At 45.5% G+C, this 20,674-nt stretch overlaps 1 protein-coding gene across 5 annotated transcripts in view; it reads left to right on the forward strand.

Annotated features, from left to right (window-relative positions):
* The window catches only part of ILVBL (ilvB acetolactate synthase like), a 562,186-nt gene that overhangs the window by 325,152 nt on the left and 216,360 nt on the right, over positions 1-20,674 (forward strand). For all 5 annotated transcript variants that reach the window (XM_069217736.1, XM_069217734.1, XM_069217733.1 and 2 more), the window contains exons 10-11: positions 13,059-13,193; positions 13,302-13,416. In XM_069217736.1, coding sequence (XP_069073837.1) covers positions 13,059-13,193; positions 13,302-13,416 — 250 coding nt within the window. The remainder of the gene's footprint in view (positions 1-13,058; positions 13,194-13,301; positions 13,417-20,674) is intronic.

The following is a 20,674-nucleotide window of genomic DNA, read 5'->3' on the forward strand; positions in this document are numbered from 1 at the left end:
TTGGTTCCAGTGACAGTGTGCACAGGACGAATGTCTGGGCATACCTGTCCCACTTAAGACAACACACTAAACTGTCCCCAAAAAATTATAGATGAAATGCTTGAAATTTTTTCAGCCACTGATAATTACTTTGGCCACATCCAAATCAATCTTTATTTTACATACCCTGTCACCTCAATTTGGACCCAGGTATATGTAAATCAGTCTTGACCCTGGTAAAGTATGAACATTCCAGCCCTGAACCAGAACACAAGCAACCAAGGACCAGTTACGGTCTCATATGTTATGGGTGTGTCCCAGGACCTGGGTTAGGGCCTCTGCAATCTGGTGGCAGTAGTTAACAATTGGATGGCATTTCTGGGTCATATGGAATAAATATGTGTCTGGGCGCGAACAACTAAAAACAGATGGGATGTGGGAGTTTCCTAGCATGCTGCAGTCTGAGGTATGTTGTATGTAAATAGTACAGCTGGATCAATTTGAGTCATGAGGATACAGCTCTTTCTCTGGGGACATATGGGCTATTTGCCAGTCAAGATCATCAACGGGACCAGCCCATCGCTGTTGGGACTCAAATCCATCGACAATGTTATTGACAAGGATGCAATAGATCTGGGATACGTCATCCACCCTCTTTCCAAGCCTGACCTTTAGTAAATTGGTCTCAAGCGGAATGTACTCCTAGAGACCTTTGAGGGGGATCTAATACGTGTCCAGAGCGTGCTGAAGCTGTAAGTATTTGTGTAATTAAGTTATGGACAGATTGTATTGAAGCTGGAGGTTTCGAAAGGAGTGAATGTGATCCCCCTGTCAGACATCTCCCAAAGTTACAATGCCTATTCTTTCCCATTTGTGGAACCCCTTGAGTTTTGCGATCTGGTATAATCATCTGCCCTGCCACATTGGAGTTTGTTGTGTCAGTTTTTTCTCCCAACCTCTGCAGCACAGCACGCCAGTTGAGGAAAGTCCTGGGTGACTTTGGGGAGAGGGACGGTGACAGGGACTTCATTACCCTGTCCTCTCCCATTAAAGAGCTTGGCTCCATACGCCTGGTCACCCCAGCCCCCGAACAACCAGTCATTAATGACCAATAGTTGCATCCTTCTAAAATACAACTGAAGGTCAGCCATTTCCATTGCTCCATCATAAACAGCCTGCCTGCATTTAGCCCAGCCTATGGGGTGGCCGGTTTGTCAAGAGGAATGCATGGGTTGTGGAAGAGAGATCCTGGCGTTTGGGATCATCAGTGCAAAGTTTTGAACGCTGTATAGGCAGTGTGGCAGGATCATCATTTTAAACAAGGCAACTCGCACCAGTACCTGGAGCGGAGGTGATGCTCAGCACTGCTGGTCTGCCTTTATGTTGTTCTTGTGAGGTGTCATACTGAGGCTCCAGTTTGGGTCAGGTTCCCAGGAGATGTGTATCCCTAAGTATTTAAAGCTGTTTCTCTTTATGCGTATGGTGGTTTGCCACGTCTTGGCTGATTCGTCTCCACCAACAGGAATTAGCAAATGTTTACTTCGGTTCATGCGAAGGCCAGAGGCCCCTTTGTACAAATGTAGTATCTGGATGAAGCGTCGGCCTGTGGATTGGGGGGGGGGTCAATATCAAGAGAAGTACATTATCCTCATAGAGTGTGACTATTTCATCTGGGCACTTGTGCCACTGTTGTACCTGGGTAACACGTGGTACGAGTCTGACTAGGGGTTCTAGGGCAAATTGGAGGGGGAAAGCAAGCTTCCTTGCCTGGTGCGCCGTCAAATAGGGAAGAGATCAGGCAGAGCAGATTAATACATCCACTTATTCAGTGTCTCGGGCACATTATCACCAGTACCTGTAGGAGGCTGGCCTGGTTTGTAGTGGGGACCTTGGGTACTTAAACCTTACACCAGGTCCAGTTATCCCTTGTTGGTGAATGTAGTAGTGTTCTAGCAGCTTAGGCTGATAGAGGTAGCTATAGCAGAGCAGCTTAGGCTGAACTAGGAGACATGCAAAGCTCATGCAATACCACTTATAGTTACACAGTACTTATACACAAGTAAAGACAATACTCAGTGTTACTAAAAATAAAGGTATTTATTTGGGTGACACAGTACCGAAAATATCTTAGAGACAATACCCCTTCTGGAGGTAAGTATTAGACACAATGTATACACTAACCACCAAAATTAGACAAGTAAATAGAGCAATGCAAACAGTAGGAAATCCTATAGAATGAAATGGGAGAAAATAGGTCTAGGGGCAACACAAACCATATACTAAAAAGGTGAAACGTGAATCACAAATTCCCCCCTAGACAAGTGTAGTGTGTGCAGAATCGCTGGGAGAGTAAGAATACAGTAAAGGTAAGTAAATTACCCCACCCAGAGCCCAGAAAAGCAGGAGTAAAGTACTGCAAGTTTCCTTAGGACACACTACACCTCGTTTTGGGGATTTTGCAGCAACCAACCAAGTCTGCGAAGAACAGCTGCTGGATTATTGGACCTGAAGACCTGCAAATAAAGGGAACCAAGTCCAGAAGTCGAAAGAAATTTCAGGAAGGACAGGAGCCCCTGCCAACTCAGAAGAGGGTCAAATAAAGAGACCCCAGTTAGTTGAAGACTACAGAAATGCACCCTAGGAAGATGCCAGTGGGTCCCTGCATGATGCAAAAGATGTCCCACGGCGTGAAGATAGTTGCTGATGAGATTTCATGTTGGAAGTCGCCAACACGAGCCTTGGCTACGGCAAAAGTGCGCTTTACATCAAAATGGCACTAGATGGACCCAGGAGGGACCTGGGGGCTTCAACTTTGTGTGAGGAGGAAGAGTGGGCTCTCAGCACTTTAGAGAGCCCCGTGGATGCCAGCCAGCACCCCCAGAAGCCGCAGGATCGGGTTTCAAAGGAGGTGCAAAACGCTGTTGATGCAGCACTAACAAAAGAAGGTCCCACGCCGCCGGAGAACAATTCAACAAGTTGAGCGTCGCAGGGTGGAGTGCTGGGGACCTGGGCCAGGCTGTGCACGAAAGAATTTTGCAAAGAGTGCACAGAGGCCTCTGGAGGCGAAGAAGACGCACAACACAGGGGTACCGTTGTTCTCTGGGAAGGCAAGGTCTTACCTCCTCCAAATTGCATCATTAGGACCTCACGACAGTCTACGTCGATGGTATCCACCCTCTGTGTCATTAGGAGCACGCTCGTCACCGTGAGAAGAGTCCCAGGGTACCGGTCGTCGCCTTGGTTGGTGCCTGCTTGGAGCAGGGGAGTGACTCCGTCACTCCACAGGAGATTTCTTCGGTCCTTCTGGTGCAGGATGAAGACAAGAAGTCCCCAGATCCTGCACACCAATGAAACAGTTGCAGCTGCTGACTTGGAGCTGAGGTTGCTGAAGAAAAGTGTCTCTTGTAGACACTTTGTTGCAGTTACAGCGTTTCTTGGAGCAGGCTGCGGTTGATCTGAGGTCAGACGATGTTGAAGTTGTTGCAGAGGATTCCTGAAGGAAATTTGCAAGCAGAATCTGAAGAGAACCCAGAGGAGAGACCCTAAATAGCCCTGAGGGGGAGGGGTCTGTGATGTCACCTGATAGCACTGGACACTCAGAGCCCTCCAGAGTGCCCCCACACTGTGCAAAGCAAGATGGCTGAAGTCTGGGACACACTGGAGGAGCTCTGGGCACTACCCCTGGGGTGGTGATGACAGGGGAGTGGTCACTCCCCTTTGCTTTGTCTAGTTTCCCGCCAGAGCAGGGTAGAAGGGGTCCCTGAACTGGTGTACACTGGTTTATGCAAGGAGGGCACCATCTGTGCCTTTCAAAGCATTTCCAGAGGCTGCTGGAGGCTACTCCTCCCCAGCCTGTGACACCTATTTCCAAAGGGAGAGGGTGTAACACCTTGCTCTCAGAGGAAATGCTTTGTTCTGCCTTCCTGGGACTGGGCTGCCCAGCCCCTAGGAGGGCAGAACCCTGTCTGTGAGGTGGCAGCAGTTGTAGCTGCAGTGCAAGCCTCAAAGAGCTGGTTTGGCAGTACTTGGGTCCATGGTGGAACCCCCAGGATGCATGGAATTGGCTCTCCAATACTAGATTTGGAATGGGGGTACAATTCCATGATCTTAGACATGTTACATGGCCATATTCGGAGTTACCATTGTGAAGCTACATATAGGTAGTGACCTATATGCAGTGCACAGAGTCTGGGGAAATGGCCCTGAATTATGTGGGGGCACCTTTGCTAGTGCAATGGTGCCCTCACACTTAGTAACTTTGCACCTAACCTTCAGCAAGTGAAGGTTAGACATATAGGTTACTTATAAGTTATTTAAGTGCAGAGAAAATGGCTGTGAAATAGTGTGTGCACTATTTCACGCAGGCTGCAGTGGCAGTCCTGTGTAAGGGTTTGTCTGAGCTCTCTATGGGTGGTAAAAGAAATGCTGCAGCCCATATGGATCTCCTGGAACCCCAGTGTCCTGGGTACCTAGGTACCATATTCTAGGGACTTATAAGGGGGGTCCAGTATGCCAATTGAAATTGGTAAATGCAGTCACTGGCCTACAGTGACACATTTAAAAGCAGAGAGAGCATAAGCACTAAGGTTCTGATTAGCAGAGCCTCACTGCCACAGTTAAGCACTACACAGGCATACACATTAGGCCACAAACTATGAGCACTGGGGGCCTGGCTAGCAGGATCCCAGTGACACAGTAAAAACACACTGACACTCACTCACAAACAGGCCAAAAGTGGGGGTAACCATGCTAGAAAGAGGCTACTTTTCTACAGTACCTTCCTCAGGAAATCCCAGTCTACTGAATCAAAGTATTTTTTGAAGTTCAGAAGGAGGGCGCAGGATCCATCCAGTTTTTGTCAGCAGACCATAGCTACTTACACTTTTATGTAGTGGTGGGTGCTGTGATTGAGCATTGAGCCACGCTGGTCCAGATGGACTAGGGGTGGTAAGATTCTCTGTATACTGCTGGCCAGGATCCTTGTCAATATTCTTCTTATACTTGTGTTTTAATTGAGGCTATAGGCATATATGAGGCAAAGTGGTTCGGGGTTTGGAGGGGGCAGCCTTAGGGAGGACCATTAAGGTGGCAGTGCATAGCTCTGGGGGAAAGTGGCCAATGTTAGCAGCTTCCCTATATAGGTTGAGTAACCGAGAGTGAGGTGGGTTTGGAATTTACTGTAGAATTAAAGTGGGTAACCATTTGCTCTGGGTGTTTTTGCTGGAATTCATCTCTTGCTTTGCCACCTTGATCTCTTCAGTGGTGATGGGCAACTCGGGGACCGATTTGTTGGTTGCTGAAATTGCCTGAATGGGGTTGCCGGTGAGTACGGAGTGCCATTCGTGTAATCAGCATGGATGGTGTGCTTATAGCTTTTGGTAGCAGGTGGCAAATTCATCTGAGATTATGGTCAGTGCCACATTTATTCCCTTTTTCTTCACACACCTCCCTGGTCGCGACATGCTCCATACAGTTGTCTCTTCTAAGGGTTGAGCCTGCAAGAGCGTGCGCTAGCAAGACCCTGTTGTTCACAAAAAGAGCTTGAAGCCCGTCCATCGCTTACCATTGTTGGTTCCAGTGGTCCTCTTTTTTGCAGTCATCTTTATCATCCAGTGCTGGCGAAACGTCACAATCTTTTCTGTGGAGCCAGGATCAAGCACAGATTGATTCAAGTTAATCAGTGCTCGTCTACTTCTCCCAACGTGATTGAGGTACTATTACCACCCCCCCCCCCCCCCCTCCTTCTCTGCTTAAAAACCTGAAAAGGTGAATATCTGAAGATGACCATCTGGTACGGGTTGTGACTGCAATGCAAACAAAACTTTGTATTGTTGTTATGCTGGGTACAGAAAATATGTTTGTATCAATTTTTGTTGGTGTAGCTTTTAGATTCAGCATAACAGCACACAAGTGCTGCTTTTCCAACCTGTTATCTATCACTGAGCTTCAACCATGCCCACCGAACAGCCATTACTTTAATTTGTGCCTGGGCTTGCCTTTCAAAAATCCCTTGATATCATTGGTAAATGCTTTACGTTTGTCCCCCCTTGAATGTCTTTTGTTACACTTTGTAGACAGACCCTGTTACATGGCTTACTGCACAATTGCCAATATACTTCAGCATGGGCAAACTGCTTTGTTCTTTTGTCTCTTCCCCTTTCCATCGCGCTCCATGGTGCTCGCAGCGTGAGCTCGAACAGTGGTATTGGAGTGCTTGTCACATTGTTCACACTGTTACCTAACCCGAGTAATTTCGATTTTGCTTTTGCCTTTCTTCTTCGCACTCCACAGCTTTAAAAAATCCCTTGTCATTGGTAAATGCTTTATTCAAAAACACAGGAATCCTCAACGCAGCTCTTCCAGCACAACGGGAGCCCCGATACGGCAATATTCATTGCACTAGGGAAACTCTCCCCGTAATGCTTTGCAGGGACATTTCTTTTACAAAACATTTTTGCTCATAACTCAACCTGTGGTGGTCCTACGACAACCACTAAACTGTTCAGCATGACACGCACTTTCTGTCTAGCTCATCTCTGGATCCCACTCTAGGTTAGTGGGGACCCCAAAATAACCCCTCCTACAATTCAGTGCCTTTTTAAGCTCTTTATGGCTGGAACTTTTGTTTTACAGCTGGGAGTAGTTTGTGTTTTGAGGTCCTTGTTTGCAATAACATTACAGTAGGCCTTCTAGGCCTGAAAACGTGTAATGCACTACGCCTTCTAGGGGCTAATAGATGGTTACACTGCATTACTTTCTGACATTATCTTTTCATATGGTTATACCCTCTAGGGCTGACTATATGGTTACATGACCATGTTTCTTCCAAATGTTATTTTTATAGTGGTGACCTCCAGAGGCTGTTCTGAGCATTACAGTCAAGTTACTACAATAGTCGCTGCAGTCTGAAACTTGTCCCATAAAGCTTTACAGGGGTATTCCTTTTACAAAACCTATTTGCTCATAACTCCTGTGGTGGTCCTAGGACAATGGGACCTCCATCAAAACATCAACATGCCCTTTCTGTCTAAATCATCTCAGGGTCCCCACAGTAGGTTAGTGGGGGACCTCTAAAGAATAACGCTTCACATCATTCAGTGTCTTCTTAAACTCTCTTACGGCTGGAACTTTTGTTATACAGCTAGGAGTAGTTGGTGTTTTTAGGCCTTGTTTGAAATAATATTCCAGTAGGGCTTTTTAGCAATCTAACTATATGCAGGGCCACTGGATTTCTGTGACAAGAAAAGTCCAGTTATGCATTTTCAACACCAATAGCTCTAACGCAAGCAATTTCGGACCAATTGCATTGTAAATGCTTGTTTTGTAGATCGCTATATAAGCCACCTTATTGTGAACAGTGATGCCAAACATAACCACAGGATGGCAGCCATTTCCTGTTTTGCATTCTCACAGAAGTTCACTGTAATTAATCGTTTGTTTCTCCGAAGTTATCCATGTTGAAAATGTGTCTGTTTTAATTTGGGGTCCTCTAGTCGCCATTCTTTTACAAGTTTTCATATTAAAATGTCCCCTGTTTTAATGTGCTTAGTGTGTGACATGTTGAGAGGTGGTCTAAGACAGGCAGTGTATAATAAGACATTTAATTGCACTCCAAAACGCCTGGATCCTCGATGTCTCTGGCAACAGACAATAAATTAAAATATGTCAATGATTTTACTGTTGTGGAATCTATGACAACGGCAAATATGCATTTTAAAATTAGCTAGCTATTGATGAAAACACCATTATAACAGAGGTGCTAGAGACTCGACGGAAAACCTAGAAGATATCATTGTCAGTGTTTTAATATAATTGTAATGTCCTTTCTGTGCAGTGCAAGATTTCGTTTTTTGTTTATCTCCACCGGGTTCCCATGCCCATCGGCTAGACTGTGAATCCAAAAGCCTCCAAAAGGATTTCTTGGTTTTACGGTCCGTGTAGGCAGATGCAATGGCAAAAGGCATTTTCTGAGGGTACATACATCTAATTATTTGTCCGAAAAGAAGCAAACACCAGACTCTTGATAGGCTGTATACGCCCTGTACAGTGCATTGAATCAACCCGACTTGTAAGAGGAGACCAATGTGAGCCCACAGTGCTGGTATGATTTGGTCTGTGTGATTAAAACACATATAGAACCCTGGCAGCAGAAGGTTGGACTTTTTTGCTATGTAGCCATCTTACATTTCTGAAGGCCGAGGTGAACACCGTTACAATCTCGCCTACGGACAGGGCATGTGCTTTGCTGCCGGTGGTATTAGGGTTTGAAGGCCGCCTTTCCTTACCGTTCGTTCCCTTCATTGTCACTTTTCTTTGCTGCCTCCTAATTGGCCAACGTGTCAGCTTCACTTCCTTTCCTTGTGGCTGGAACAAGGACCAATTATTGATGGCTTTATCTAGATTGCTGCCCTTCCGTTACTCGTGCTTCATTGAAGTACTATTTTACTTCTACCTCATTGTGCATGTTACTTCCTATTTCTTCTTCCTCAGTGTCAGAATTGATTCTTCTTTTTCATGGTCTGTATTGCTGCTTCTTCTTTCTTCCTTTCTCCTTGTCTGAGATGCCTCTTCTGTTTTTCCTTCTTTCCTCCTATTCTCCTAAGCTCCCGTTGTCTGTGTTGATTCTTCACTCCCAGGCTTCACACTCCCCTTGTCTGTGTTCCCACTCACCCACTATAAGAAAAAAACAAAAACTGCTGTGACGCTGCCAGTGCTGGCTGCATCGTGTCACTTTTTTTTCTAACTTTTAGCTATGCTGCACAGCTAAACTCTGTAACATGGCTAAAAGGCATTGTTAAAGCCAATAGGTCTTTCCCACACGAGAAGCACATTAGCTTAGCCAATGCTGCTTTTACTTATAACTCATCAGGTGCATGGAACTTATGTGATGTGCACCAAAGCAGGTGTGGTACGTTTGGTAAGCCATTCTTTTTCCAACCATTTTCACGATTTCTGTTACTGACGTAGAGCAAATGATTATTTCCATTCTTCACAAGTGATTATTAGCTATGCTTTCTTGGTGTCGTATGCTTTTTGTAGGTCTTTATTTTCTGCCGTGATCTATGCATGTAACCTTGAACTAGAATGTCAGCTTTTGTATTAGTTTGTATTTAGTGCTGTACTTATTCATGTATACTTTGTATGTCATTTTTTTCTTTAGCCTGGTCTGTGGCTAATATCCAAGTCCTGATGATGGTCAGTTATTATTATGAGATTGGAATGTCTGTGATTGTTGACACAAGACCCGTTTTGATTGTACTTTTTACTGGCGGTGTTTATAATTAACTGTACTCTGTATTTTCTAATTTGCACAATTCTATAACTAAGTTTGAACAGAGAGTACTCTCTTCACCTCACTGATCACTTCCTTACTCGTTTTTGATTGTTAATGATCTTTATGTTGAGCAAAACAAAGGTTCATTTATTTAAAAAATGAAATCATTATGTTTCCTGGTGATCCCATAGGCCCCCTATACATAAACCTGGAGCAGGTGCAGTGATAAATTGCACCTTTGAGGATCCCTCTCTCCTTCCAAAGCTGGGATAATTATCTAGTGAAATATATGGCTGCACATTCAAACTGTTGGAGTTTGTGTGGTGAGGACAGCACATTTTAGTTTTTATCCAGGCACACCTAATAAAGTGTTGTGAGAAAGAAGCCTCTTTCTAGAATGGTTACCCCCACTGTTGGCATGTCTGTGAGTGGCTGTCAGTGTGTTTTTACTGTGTCCCTGGGATCCTGCTAGCCAGGACCCCAGTGCCCATAGTAAAAACCCTAAATGTCAGTGTGTTTTGCCTGTCTCACTGCTAGCCAGGACCATAGTGCTCATAGTTTGTGGCCTAATGTGGCCTAATGTGTGTGTTGTCAGTAGTGTTGTCAGTAGTGCTTAACTGTGTCACTGAGGCTCTGCTAACTGGAACCTCAGTGCTTATCTTCTCTCTCTGCTTTTAAATTTGTCACTATAGGCTAGTGACTTAATTTACCAATTTCATTTGGCACACTGGACCCCTCCTTATAAGTCCCTAGTATATGGTACCTAGGTACCAAGGGCATTGGGGTTCCAGGAGATCCTTATGGCCTGCAGTATTTCTTTTGCCACCCATAAGGAGCTCAGACAAAACCTTTCACAGGACTGCCACTGCAGCCTGCGTGAAATAGTGCGCACACTGTTTCACAGCCATTTTCACTGCACCTAAGTAACCTATAAGTCACCTATATGTCTAACCTTAATTTACTGAATGTTAGGTGCAAAGTTACTAAGTGTGAGGGCACCCTTGCACTACCAAAGGTGCCTCCACATAGTTCAGGGCCAATTCCTGGGACTTTGTGAGTGCGGGGACGCCATTACACGCATGCACTACATATAGGTCAATACCTATATGTAGCTTCACAATGTTAACCCCGAATATGGCCATGTAAGGTGTCTAAGATCATGGAATTGTCCCCTCATCCCAATTCTGGTACTGGGACCCCAATTCCGGTATTGGGGCTCCAATTCCATGCATCCTGAGGGCTCCACAAATGGCCCGCAGTACTACCAAACCAGCTCTCTGTGGTTTGCAATGCAGCTACAGCTGCTGCCATCTCACAGACAGGGTTCTGCCCTCCTGGGGTCTGAGCAGCTCAGTCCCAGGAAGGCAGAACAAAGCATTTCCTTTGGGAGGAGGGTGTTACACCCTCTCCCTTTGGAAATAGGTGTTGCAGGCTGGGGAGGGGTAGCCTCCTCCAGCCTCTGGAAATGCTTTGAAGGGCACAGACGGTGCCCTCTTTGCATAAACCAGTCTACACCGGTTCAGGGACCCCAAGTCCCTGCTCCGGTGCACAACTGGACAAAGGAAAGGGGAGTGACCACTCCCCTGTCCATCACCACCCCAGGGGTGGTGCCCAGAGCTCCTCCAGTGTGTCCCAGACTTCAGCCATCTTGTTTTCCAAGGAGTGGGAACACTCTGGAGGCTTCTGAGTAGCTAGTGCCAGCAGGTGACGTCAGTTACCCTCCTGATAGGTCCATACCTGATAATGTAGCCAGTCCCCCTATCAGGGCTATTTAGGGTCTCTCCTGTGGGTTTAACTTCAGAGTCTACTTGCAAGCTTCCAGCAGGAATCCTCTGCAACTACTACTTCGTCCTCTGAGCTCGGATCGACTGCAGACTGTTCCAGGAACCGCTGTAACAGCAACAAAGTATCCAGAAGGGCTACTGTTCCTCTGCAACTTCAGCTCCAGCCAGTAACTGCAGCAGTTTCCATGGTATGCACGCTTCTGGGACTTCCTGTCTTCACCCAGCACCAGAAGGACCATAGAAATCTCCTGTGGAGTGACGGAGTCACTTCCCTGCTCCTGCAGGCACCTTCTAAGTCAACGACCGGTTCTCTTGGACTCCTCTCCTGGCGACGAGCATGCTCCTTGGAACACAGGTTGTGGACCCCTTCAAAACAGACTGTCCCGAGGTCCTGCTGTCCAAATTTGGAGGAGGTAAGAGCTTGTCTTCCCTGAGTATGACAGTACCCCTGTGCACCACATTTTCTTCACCTCCTGAGGTCTCTGTGCACTACTTGCAAAATTCCTTTGTGCACAGCCTGGCCCAGGTCCCCAGCACTCTATCCTGTGACTCTCAACTCGTTGAGTTGTCCTCCGGCGGTGTGGGACCTTCCTTTGTAGTGCTGCACCAACCACATTTTGCACCTCCTTTGTCCCCGTGTCCTGGGACTTCCGTGGGTGCTGTCCGGTCAACTGAGGGCTCTCCGAAGTGCTGAGAGCCTCCTCTTCCTCCTCACACAGAGTTGAGGCCCCAAGGTCCCTCCTGGGTCCAGACAGCACCACTTTGATGCAAAACGCGACTTTGCAGGAACCAAGGCTTGTTGGACTAATCCAGCGCCAAAACTCTCCTGCATCCAACATCTCTTCGTGGGACATCCATTGCATCATGCAGGAACCCGCTGACATCTTCCTTGGGTGCATTTCTGCCATCTTCGTCCAACTTTTCTTTTGCACCCTCTTCTAGGTTAGCAGGGTCTCCTTTCCTTCCTGGAACTTCTTCCGACTTCTGGACGTGGTCTCCTTCCTTTTGCAGGTCTTTAGGTCCAGGAATCCACCATTTGTTGTGTTCAGTCTAGCTTGGTTCTTGCAGTAACTCTAATCACGACTTGTAGTGTGTCCTGAGGAAACTTGCAGTACTTTACTCCTACTTTCCTGGGCTCTGGGGTGCGGTAATGTACTTGCCTTTACTGTATGCTTAGGCTCCCAGCGATTCTTCACACACTACACTTGTCTAGGGGGGGAATTTGTGATTCACATTCCACTTTCTTAGTATATGGTTTGCGTTGCCCCCAGACCTATTTTCTCCCATTGCATTCTATAGCATTTCCTATTGTTTGCACTATCCACTGTCTAAGTACTTACCTTATTTTGGTGTCTCATGTATATGTTGTGTATAATACCTCCAGAAGGAGTATTGCCTCGAAGATATTTTTGGCCTTGTGTCACCCAAATAAAATACCTTTATTTTGTTAACACTGAGTATTGTTTTTACTTGTGTATAAGTACTATGTAACTATAAGTGATATTGCAGGAGCTTTGCATGTCTTCTAGTTCAGCCTAAGGTGCTTTGCTACAGCTACCTCTATCAGCCTAAGCGGCTAGAATACTACTACATTTCACTAATAACGGATAACTGGACCTGGTTTGAGGTGTAAGTACCCAAGGTACCCACTACAAACCAGGCCAGCCTCCTACAAGTGTTCATTGTGACAGTGCTCCCAATATGGAATTCGGGCTCAGATTTAATATCCTTTGTGGCTGTGGAGTGTGCATCTCTGTGTATTTTGGTGCAATGATTTTTTTTCTTCTAGTCTAGTGCAGGAGCAGTGGTGATTGTCTAAGGAAAGCAACATCAACTCTCTCTCACTCCCTCTTTGTCAGTCTGTCTTAGAACCCTAAATAGTGGCAGCGTATACCCTCTCTTTAAAGCTCAAAAATGAAAACAAAAATGGCACAGCCAACTTCCTTTCAGCAGGCTAATCGGGTGTTTTTCTGCTATCCCTTTGAAAGAGAAAATTACTTTTATTCTTCTTCACTTCAAAGGTACTGTGTGTGATTTCCGTCTCTCTTATGGTCGTGTCTTCAACCGACGAAGCAAAATCATTGCTGTTAATAGAGATCAGTCACAGTTGCTGAAGAACTCTGACATGTTCTGGAAGCCAACCATCGCCATCCAAGGTAATTAAAAGCTGCTCTCACAGACGTATGTGTCGCTTTTTCTCAGATGCCTAACATATCACACACCTAGGTACGATGTGTTTAAGCTCTTGTATCTTCTTTTGTAAGGCGATGTCGGAACGTTTCTAACAAAGCTTTTAAAAGGACTTAAGAATTATTCCTGTCCCCCGGAATGGATTGAAGGTCTAAAGGAAGGTGATATCAAGAAGGAACAAGCAAACCGGTAAATTTAGAAACAAGACAATAATAGCGTTTGGGGGTGGGGGTGGGGCAGGAGGGAAGTGTATGGGTAGCAACTACTTGGTTGAATGAGTGATTTATTCTCAGTTGAATGAAACTTTATAAAAGACAAAAGCTCCGGGATATTTTGGAGCAAATGAATCTTGAATGTGAATTTTGATAGTGAACACTGTAGTGCTTAATGTTGAACTGTGTGTAATAAAGCAGCGCATGTTTGGAGGAATATGTAATGGAATGTCGAATTGCATTATGGAGCACAAAATGCTGGATCATATTGGACCATGAAAGCAATTCCTTTTGATTAAATAGTTGATTCCAGGATATTGGAGCTTTTTATGAGTATTTTGTTTAATTCAGTATAGGGTTCAGGGAAATAGATGACTGCCTTACAGACTAACTTCAACTTAGAAATGGAGCTTCTAGAATGTGCATGAACCAGCAGAGAGATGTCTACTTCAGGTCAGCTCTTAAAGCACTTATTTTGCTTCTCTGGAGTACAGCTTCAAGTTCAAGACATTCTCCTGTGTGCACAAAACATATTGAAGCAAAGTAGGTGCAGATGCTGGCCCCTCATTAAATCCCCTTTGGCCATTCGAAAGGCAGAAAGTGCCGCAGGCCTACATTGTGGGTGTATGGCTGCAAGCCCTGCTATGCCCTGGAACATTGTAGTCAGTGATAAGAAGCTGCCAGATAGGGATCCCTTTGCCATTCAATTAGATGCTACTGTTGTGCCTCATGTCCCACTTTGTTTTCTGCGTATCCGAATGCTCTGAACTGACTGTTTCATAAACCGATTTGCAAAACGCTAAATAGATTAAAAGATTGTCACATACTTGAAATATTATCTGATATAATGCTGGAAACGCACTAAATTGTGCATAAAACTTGTAAAATTGTATCTAATCCACCATCTGGTCCATATTGTGTAGTCTATTCTGCCTTAATCAATGATGAAGATGGACCATAAGCTCCAGACTGTCTTGAGTACACCTCCTCATAAAGAGTCACTACATTTTCAGCTGGAAAGTATATTCTAGCCCTTTGCAAATTTCTACGGAAGGAGCAACAGATGTTTTTTAGGTAACATGTTCGTTTCTGAAATGTTTCCTGAATAAAAAAAAAAGTCAGCCACTCACAGCTGCCATGAAGGAGGAGGATTTTCCCTGAGAAGGTTTCTCTTGTTCATGAGCACTGGAGCTTATTTCCTTCCCTCAAAAATATTTCTGATCGTGCCAAACAAAGAAATCATCGGAAGAGCACTGCGGTTGTAATACGTTTGGATAGAAGAAAATCTGCTCTTGGTCATTGTCACAGACTATAATATTCTGATGACAAATCAAATCTCAAATAATATGGAATGAATAGCTGTTGTTCACAAAAGCGGTAGCTCTCTACTAAACCAGTTAGAGATTATTCCAGAATACGAATCCCTGCCCCTTCCCTGAATTTCTTCACCATCGTACATATCCTCATTTCTCCTTACCTTTAGACCACGGCCAAACAGTCCTCCGGTCAATGATCTCTTCCTAGGTTTTTTCTCCAAGTCTAAACTAAAACGTGCCTCTTCTCTATACTTGGATATTTCAGTATTTGATTTGAAAACCTAGATGTGCATGTAACGCAGTTCTTTCACCTCAAAACCTCATGTGACCGCCTAATACCATGTCTTATAATGTGATCATAGTATAATTCAGTTTAACCTTCCATTATGTTCTCCTCCTGTCAGGTCTGCACCCACAATCTATAAAACTATGAGAACATGGTAAAAAGGCACTCTTCCTTCTTTTTACCTTACTTACATTTTACTTACCTAACAACTCGACTCAAGGAATTGACCTGCTCGACACGCAAGGTGTTTAAGAACCAAACAAAATATGATACAGCAGAGAACGCCACAGGTCTCATCGTAAAATGCAGCATTGTGGAAACGCATCTGACATACCAGATGTTTCTGGCTCCGAGTACATGAAGGCACTGAGTAGAAGGGTGGAAGCACATCATATTCACAGCTTGGAAAGCAAAGTCCAGAGGTCCTTGCACCAGTGGTCAAGAAGGTGAAAATCATCACAGAGATCAGTACAAAAACCATATTAAGGGCCGCTATTTCTCTACACTCATTTGAGGATCAAACCACTTGGTAGCAAACTCAATCAGAGGCCCAGATTTAGAGTTTGGTGGACGGGTTACTCCATCACAAACGTGACGGATATCCTGTCCGCCGTATTACGATTCTCATACTAGATAATGGGATCATAATACAGCGAACGGGATATACATCACGTTTGTGACAGAGTAACCCCATCTGCCAAACTCTAAATCAGGCCCAAAGTCTTACACTGTGGTTGGGCACTTCTCCCAAGGGAGTCAGGTTTTGATCCATGAAAATAGCCACATGAGGCACTGACCTTTGAGTTTATCACCTGGCTTCAAGACCTCTTGATGACTCACTCGATTCCAAGAAAGCCTTTGGCAAAGGGCTCTGACTCACGGATGCCAGCTTGGCCCAAGCAACTCCATCCTCAGATTCAAAATTAGCTGTGAGGCTGAGCCAGAAACGAACCCTGTGGCCTTCTCTAAGAAAGGTCTTGTTGCTTGGATCAGAGCTTTTGAGTCAAGTGTGAACCCCCAAGTGCCATTGAGCTCCCACAAGTGTATGATGTTAGGCAGCATAAAATATTCATATCCCTTCCAGAGGGAAGGTTCTCTCTCGTCCAGCCCCTCAAAAGGATGCTCACACACCACAGTCAGAACCATGGAGAAAGAAGCCTTGAAGGAGCAAATGTTGGACGAATTGCAGCAAAGAATTGCAGAGGCAAGGCCAGTAGCCCTCCTTCACAACTTCCTCCTCACGTTCCCGAACCTCTGCCATGACCATAAACACCACCACCTTCTCCGTCAACTGAGCAGTTGGACCGCTCAGATGATAAACACTCTGATCAAGCCCCTGTGATAAGCAGGACCCATATCTAGACACTGAGCCTGCTGGGACTGGAGATGAAACTTGGAAGGATTACCATGTAGATCCACAGGATGGTGCTTACTTATAGCCACTATCCGATTAACAAGAACGACCCTCCTTCTGATAAGGAGAGCTAAAAATCTGATGAGGCAAGGAGATGACTGGCTGTAAGGGCAGCTGGCCAGTGTATAATTGACAACTCAGTCAGACTGATCTGTTGCTGCAATAGATACCATTGTGCGGTGATAGAGCAGTTAGACAAGCGCCTGCCAGAGGCAAATCACTATAGGGACGAGAACGTGTGGCAGATGAGAAAGCAATCTCTAGTGCTAACATACAGTGCATCCTGGATTCGACTGAAACTGCCACCATGATGGTAAACATTGGCACCATATTCCTCATGCATGGCTTAGGATGTCTGGGTTCAAGCCAGACATATAGCAGCATCTCATTGATGTTTCATTCAATGGAGAGCAACAGTTTAGCCCTATATAGACTGCCGCAGAGTTGCCTTTACATTCAATTAGTGATTCACCCACCATCCCCTTATCACATAACAGTTGTCGGGGGAGAATAATGTTACTTCTTCTAAAATTGGAGGAGATGAGCTTAGACAAGTGGGTTCTCTCAATGGGACAGCTTGGGTACTGCCTTGAGTTCCAAATCCCACCACCATCATACATACTGCCTCATTTTTACACATTGAGTCAAGAACATCTAAGCCTATTGCTGGAGTCAACAGAAGCTCTTCCTCAGCTGCCATCGAGCCGGTGCTACCTTAGCAGCAGGCCTGAGGAGATTACTCATTGCACTTCCTCATTCACAAAAAAACCATAACTCTATAGCCTCTCCTAGACTTCAGGGCCATGGAACAGGTACATCTTGTTGGAGCACTTCTACCCAGAAGAGCACCACTCCATTGCATTGCACAAGAGACCACAACGCAACCCTTGACCCAAAGGGCACCTGATTTCATTTCCCCGTCCACTCAGTGCATTACCTCTACCTGTTCGTCATTGCAGGTGGATTACACTACCATTTCAAAGGTCTGCCTTTTCTAAAAGGCACCCGTAGCCACAGATTCCTCACCTTTTGAATATTCCCCAGGTGTCAGACTGGATCAGAAAGCTTTTCCATACTACCTCTGTAGGCTGGTAGGTAGCACTGTGCGGCTCTGCTCTGATGCAATTCGGTGCCGAAAATAACTTGCAGAGCCTATGTAGGCAATGCTTATGTGTGCTGACGTCAGATCCTCAGCTCTGTATGGACTGTTGCAAGCAAATGTCTGTGTCAGATCCCAACCAAGTGTGCCTATGGTGCCTGGGGTCGAGTCACAATTCTAAGGCTTACTGTGTGTTGATTATCCCATATGGCACCCAGGACTGCAGGGGCAAAGCTTAACATCTCAGAGCACAGGTAACTCGCCAAAGCTTTTTCAGATGCCAGTCTTTGTCGAGGACTGAATCTTCAGGCAAGTCAATGGAGAGCCATAACATAAATTGAGGCATGACTTGATACCCTCTCGCCACTTGCATTCACCTAAACAAGGGGCTGGGCGGCACTATCGCTCTAGATCTCGCTGCTAGAGTTGCCCAACTTCCGAGCTGAGAGGCCTTCCACCTGGAGTACCACTGGTGAGTTCGCTGTCAGCACTGGTTGGATTCTCCGAGCCAGTCCCAACACCTCCAGCCCTGAGCACAACTCTGCTTCCAGCGTCACAGTCCAAGCCAGTCCCTGGAAGTTTGACACTGCAGCCTAATCCATTAATGCCATACAAAGAGATACCCATTGTAATTCGTCCACTTGATCTGCCACTTCCACAAGGTAGAACACACACCCTACACTTCCTTTTCGGCACAGACTTGGGCAGTGGTTATGATGCAGGTGATGAATTCCTTCGGCCCTATTAATGACTTGAGGAGCCTAGTGGTTTTGATACCTCCCCTGAAAAGATGTTCTTTCAACTCCTGGTCCAGCTACTCAGGAATCCGCCTCCTGTGCCATGGCAATGTGTAGGACAGCTGAAGTCTTTGACCTCCAACTCCTCACCATAGAGTTCAACTCTAATCAATTGATATAAGTCCTCCAGCTGGGGCAGACATCTTCTGAGCCTCTTTCACCATTTAATGAGGCACTAACAAATACCTTGTCGTAGCTGAGGCCAAACCTTGCTCTGACCCCCAAGTCAACAGACGTATTTTGACACAGCATTGCCTTACCCCAGATGACCATGCATTCCTCTCCCAGCAATCTTCCCCTAAATGTTTGGTGGTCAAGTGTCCACAAGGAGATTTCCCCCACACTTTCCAGACTACTTCCCGATAGGGATTCCAAACGAGTGGGGACATTAGGGAAGCAAGTTTTTTTCTTCCACTAGCTTGGCTCTCCGTTCAGTAAATGCCAACTGGGCCGTTATTCCTATGCGTGGTGGCTCAAGTCCTCCATGTTGTCCCTGAAGATCTGTGACCTGTCCTTGTCCAGGCCACCCAAGACATAGCGATGTTGCCAAGTTCACAGTTTGTTGTGTCTTGGGCAATACTAATTTCATCATGCGAGCCGTTGGAGCTAGTGTAGCCGTTCACCACCATGCATGGCTGCGATCAACTGGATTCTCAGGCGATATCCAGTTCTCCATTAAGAACATGTCCTGCGACGGGACATCCTTTTTTGAGGACAAGGCTGATTCTACTTTGGAGCGATTTAAGGAGAGCTGAAGTACTGCAGGCTCTCTAGACTTATCCACCCCGTCCAACCAAGTGTACCACACTTCTTACTCCTTTTGCGGATTTGATGGGGATGTTGCATACTGGTGTCGCGTAGGCTCTCATTATTCTAATTAGACTACTGGATTTTGACAGCAAGATTGTCCACAGTGTGGGGGACTGAGTCTGAGCCACGGTGGATGACACTTGTCGCTCCAAATCCGGGCTTTGCTCCGGCTAACTAGCAGTGCCTCATCTCTCCCAAGAGGCAGAGATAATTGGGCAGCTGAGCGCATGACATATTGGTACTTCTCAGAGAAGTCGTGGTCACTCAAGTCACAACCGGTTCTCTCATACACAGTGCGGTCTCATATATAAATGACAATAAAGGCAGTATAAGTTTTAAATATTGGTTTAATAAAATGACTGCATTTTGGATAGCAAAGCGTGAGCTGCAATAACCAGAACTACACAACACAACAATATTAAAATAGTGATGATGAGAGTTAAGCATAAGAATAATGCTATCATAGTGCCACTAGAAGCGATGGACTATTCCCTATCTAAATCATATTTCGAGCACAGCATGTTAAGCTCTAATCCTGCCTTTCGGGTTCCCCTGGGAGGACATCAACCCTCATACCTGAGCAAAAGCCTGTGATCTGCGTCAGCATCTGCAGCGGAGCATTCAGCATACAGTTGTGGATCCCTGGCTGGAATCTCCCTCTTGACGTGTACTAGGACTAGAAAGTGTCCTTATAACTAACACAGCAGATGTTCTAAGAAAATGTCCCTACGTAAGGATGTGTATTTTCTACGAATGTTGGAGACTAAACTTCTACCACGTTTACCGGCAATGTACCAGACTGTAGCCTTGACTGAAGCACAGGGTGATCAAGAATGCATTGTTTGAGAACACAGTGCTGAACTAAGCAAAACAGTTTGATAGAAGAAATTAAAACAAGACCATAAAACTGGTTATTGTAAAAACAACAGTGTGAACCTGAATAAAATATATCTAGGTCAAGGTGCACAGCGACCTAGTGGTTCAAGCCAAAACAAAAATATCTCAACCCAAGATATATTTAAAACCCTACTCAATTTTGACAAGTTAAGAGGAGACACAAGCATACTACTTGACAATTTTAAAAAATGAGCATGCGGTTTAAAACCGAATTCAATGAAAAATGTCAATTTAGAATAGTTCCGAATCAAGCATGAGTCATGGAAAACAAGAGATCTTCCACTTCGGCAGATGACAAAACCGGAAAATCTGCACCAAAAACGACCAAGGAGTAAGTGTGTTCCATAGCTCCAGTATCAACCAAGGCGGCATCCCGTGCAGTGCCCATTGACGAGTTGATGGCAACTTCCTCCAGGAAGGGTAGCTTGTAATCAGCTTCACGTAGCAAACGCAACTGCAGTGCGCATGTTTGGTAATGAACCCTCAACGAGAACATCAACAGATCAGCATCAATTGCAGGGGGGTGTTGCTGTGAAAGACAAACTTCCAGTGCATGTTCAAAGGAGCACCAAAGGCACCGAAACATGGGCTGCACACAATCCAAAACCAGTCTGAA

Source organism: Pleurodeles waltl, chromosome 12 (genome assembly GCF_031143425.1).
Source record: "Pleurodeles waltl isolate 20211129_DDA chromosome 12, aPleWal1.hap1.20221129, whole genome shotgun sequence".
Taxonomy (NCBI): Eukaryota; Metazoa; Chordata; class Amphibia; order Caudata; family Salamandridae; genus Pleurodeles; species Pleurodeles waltl.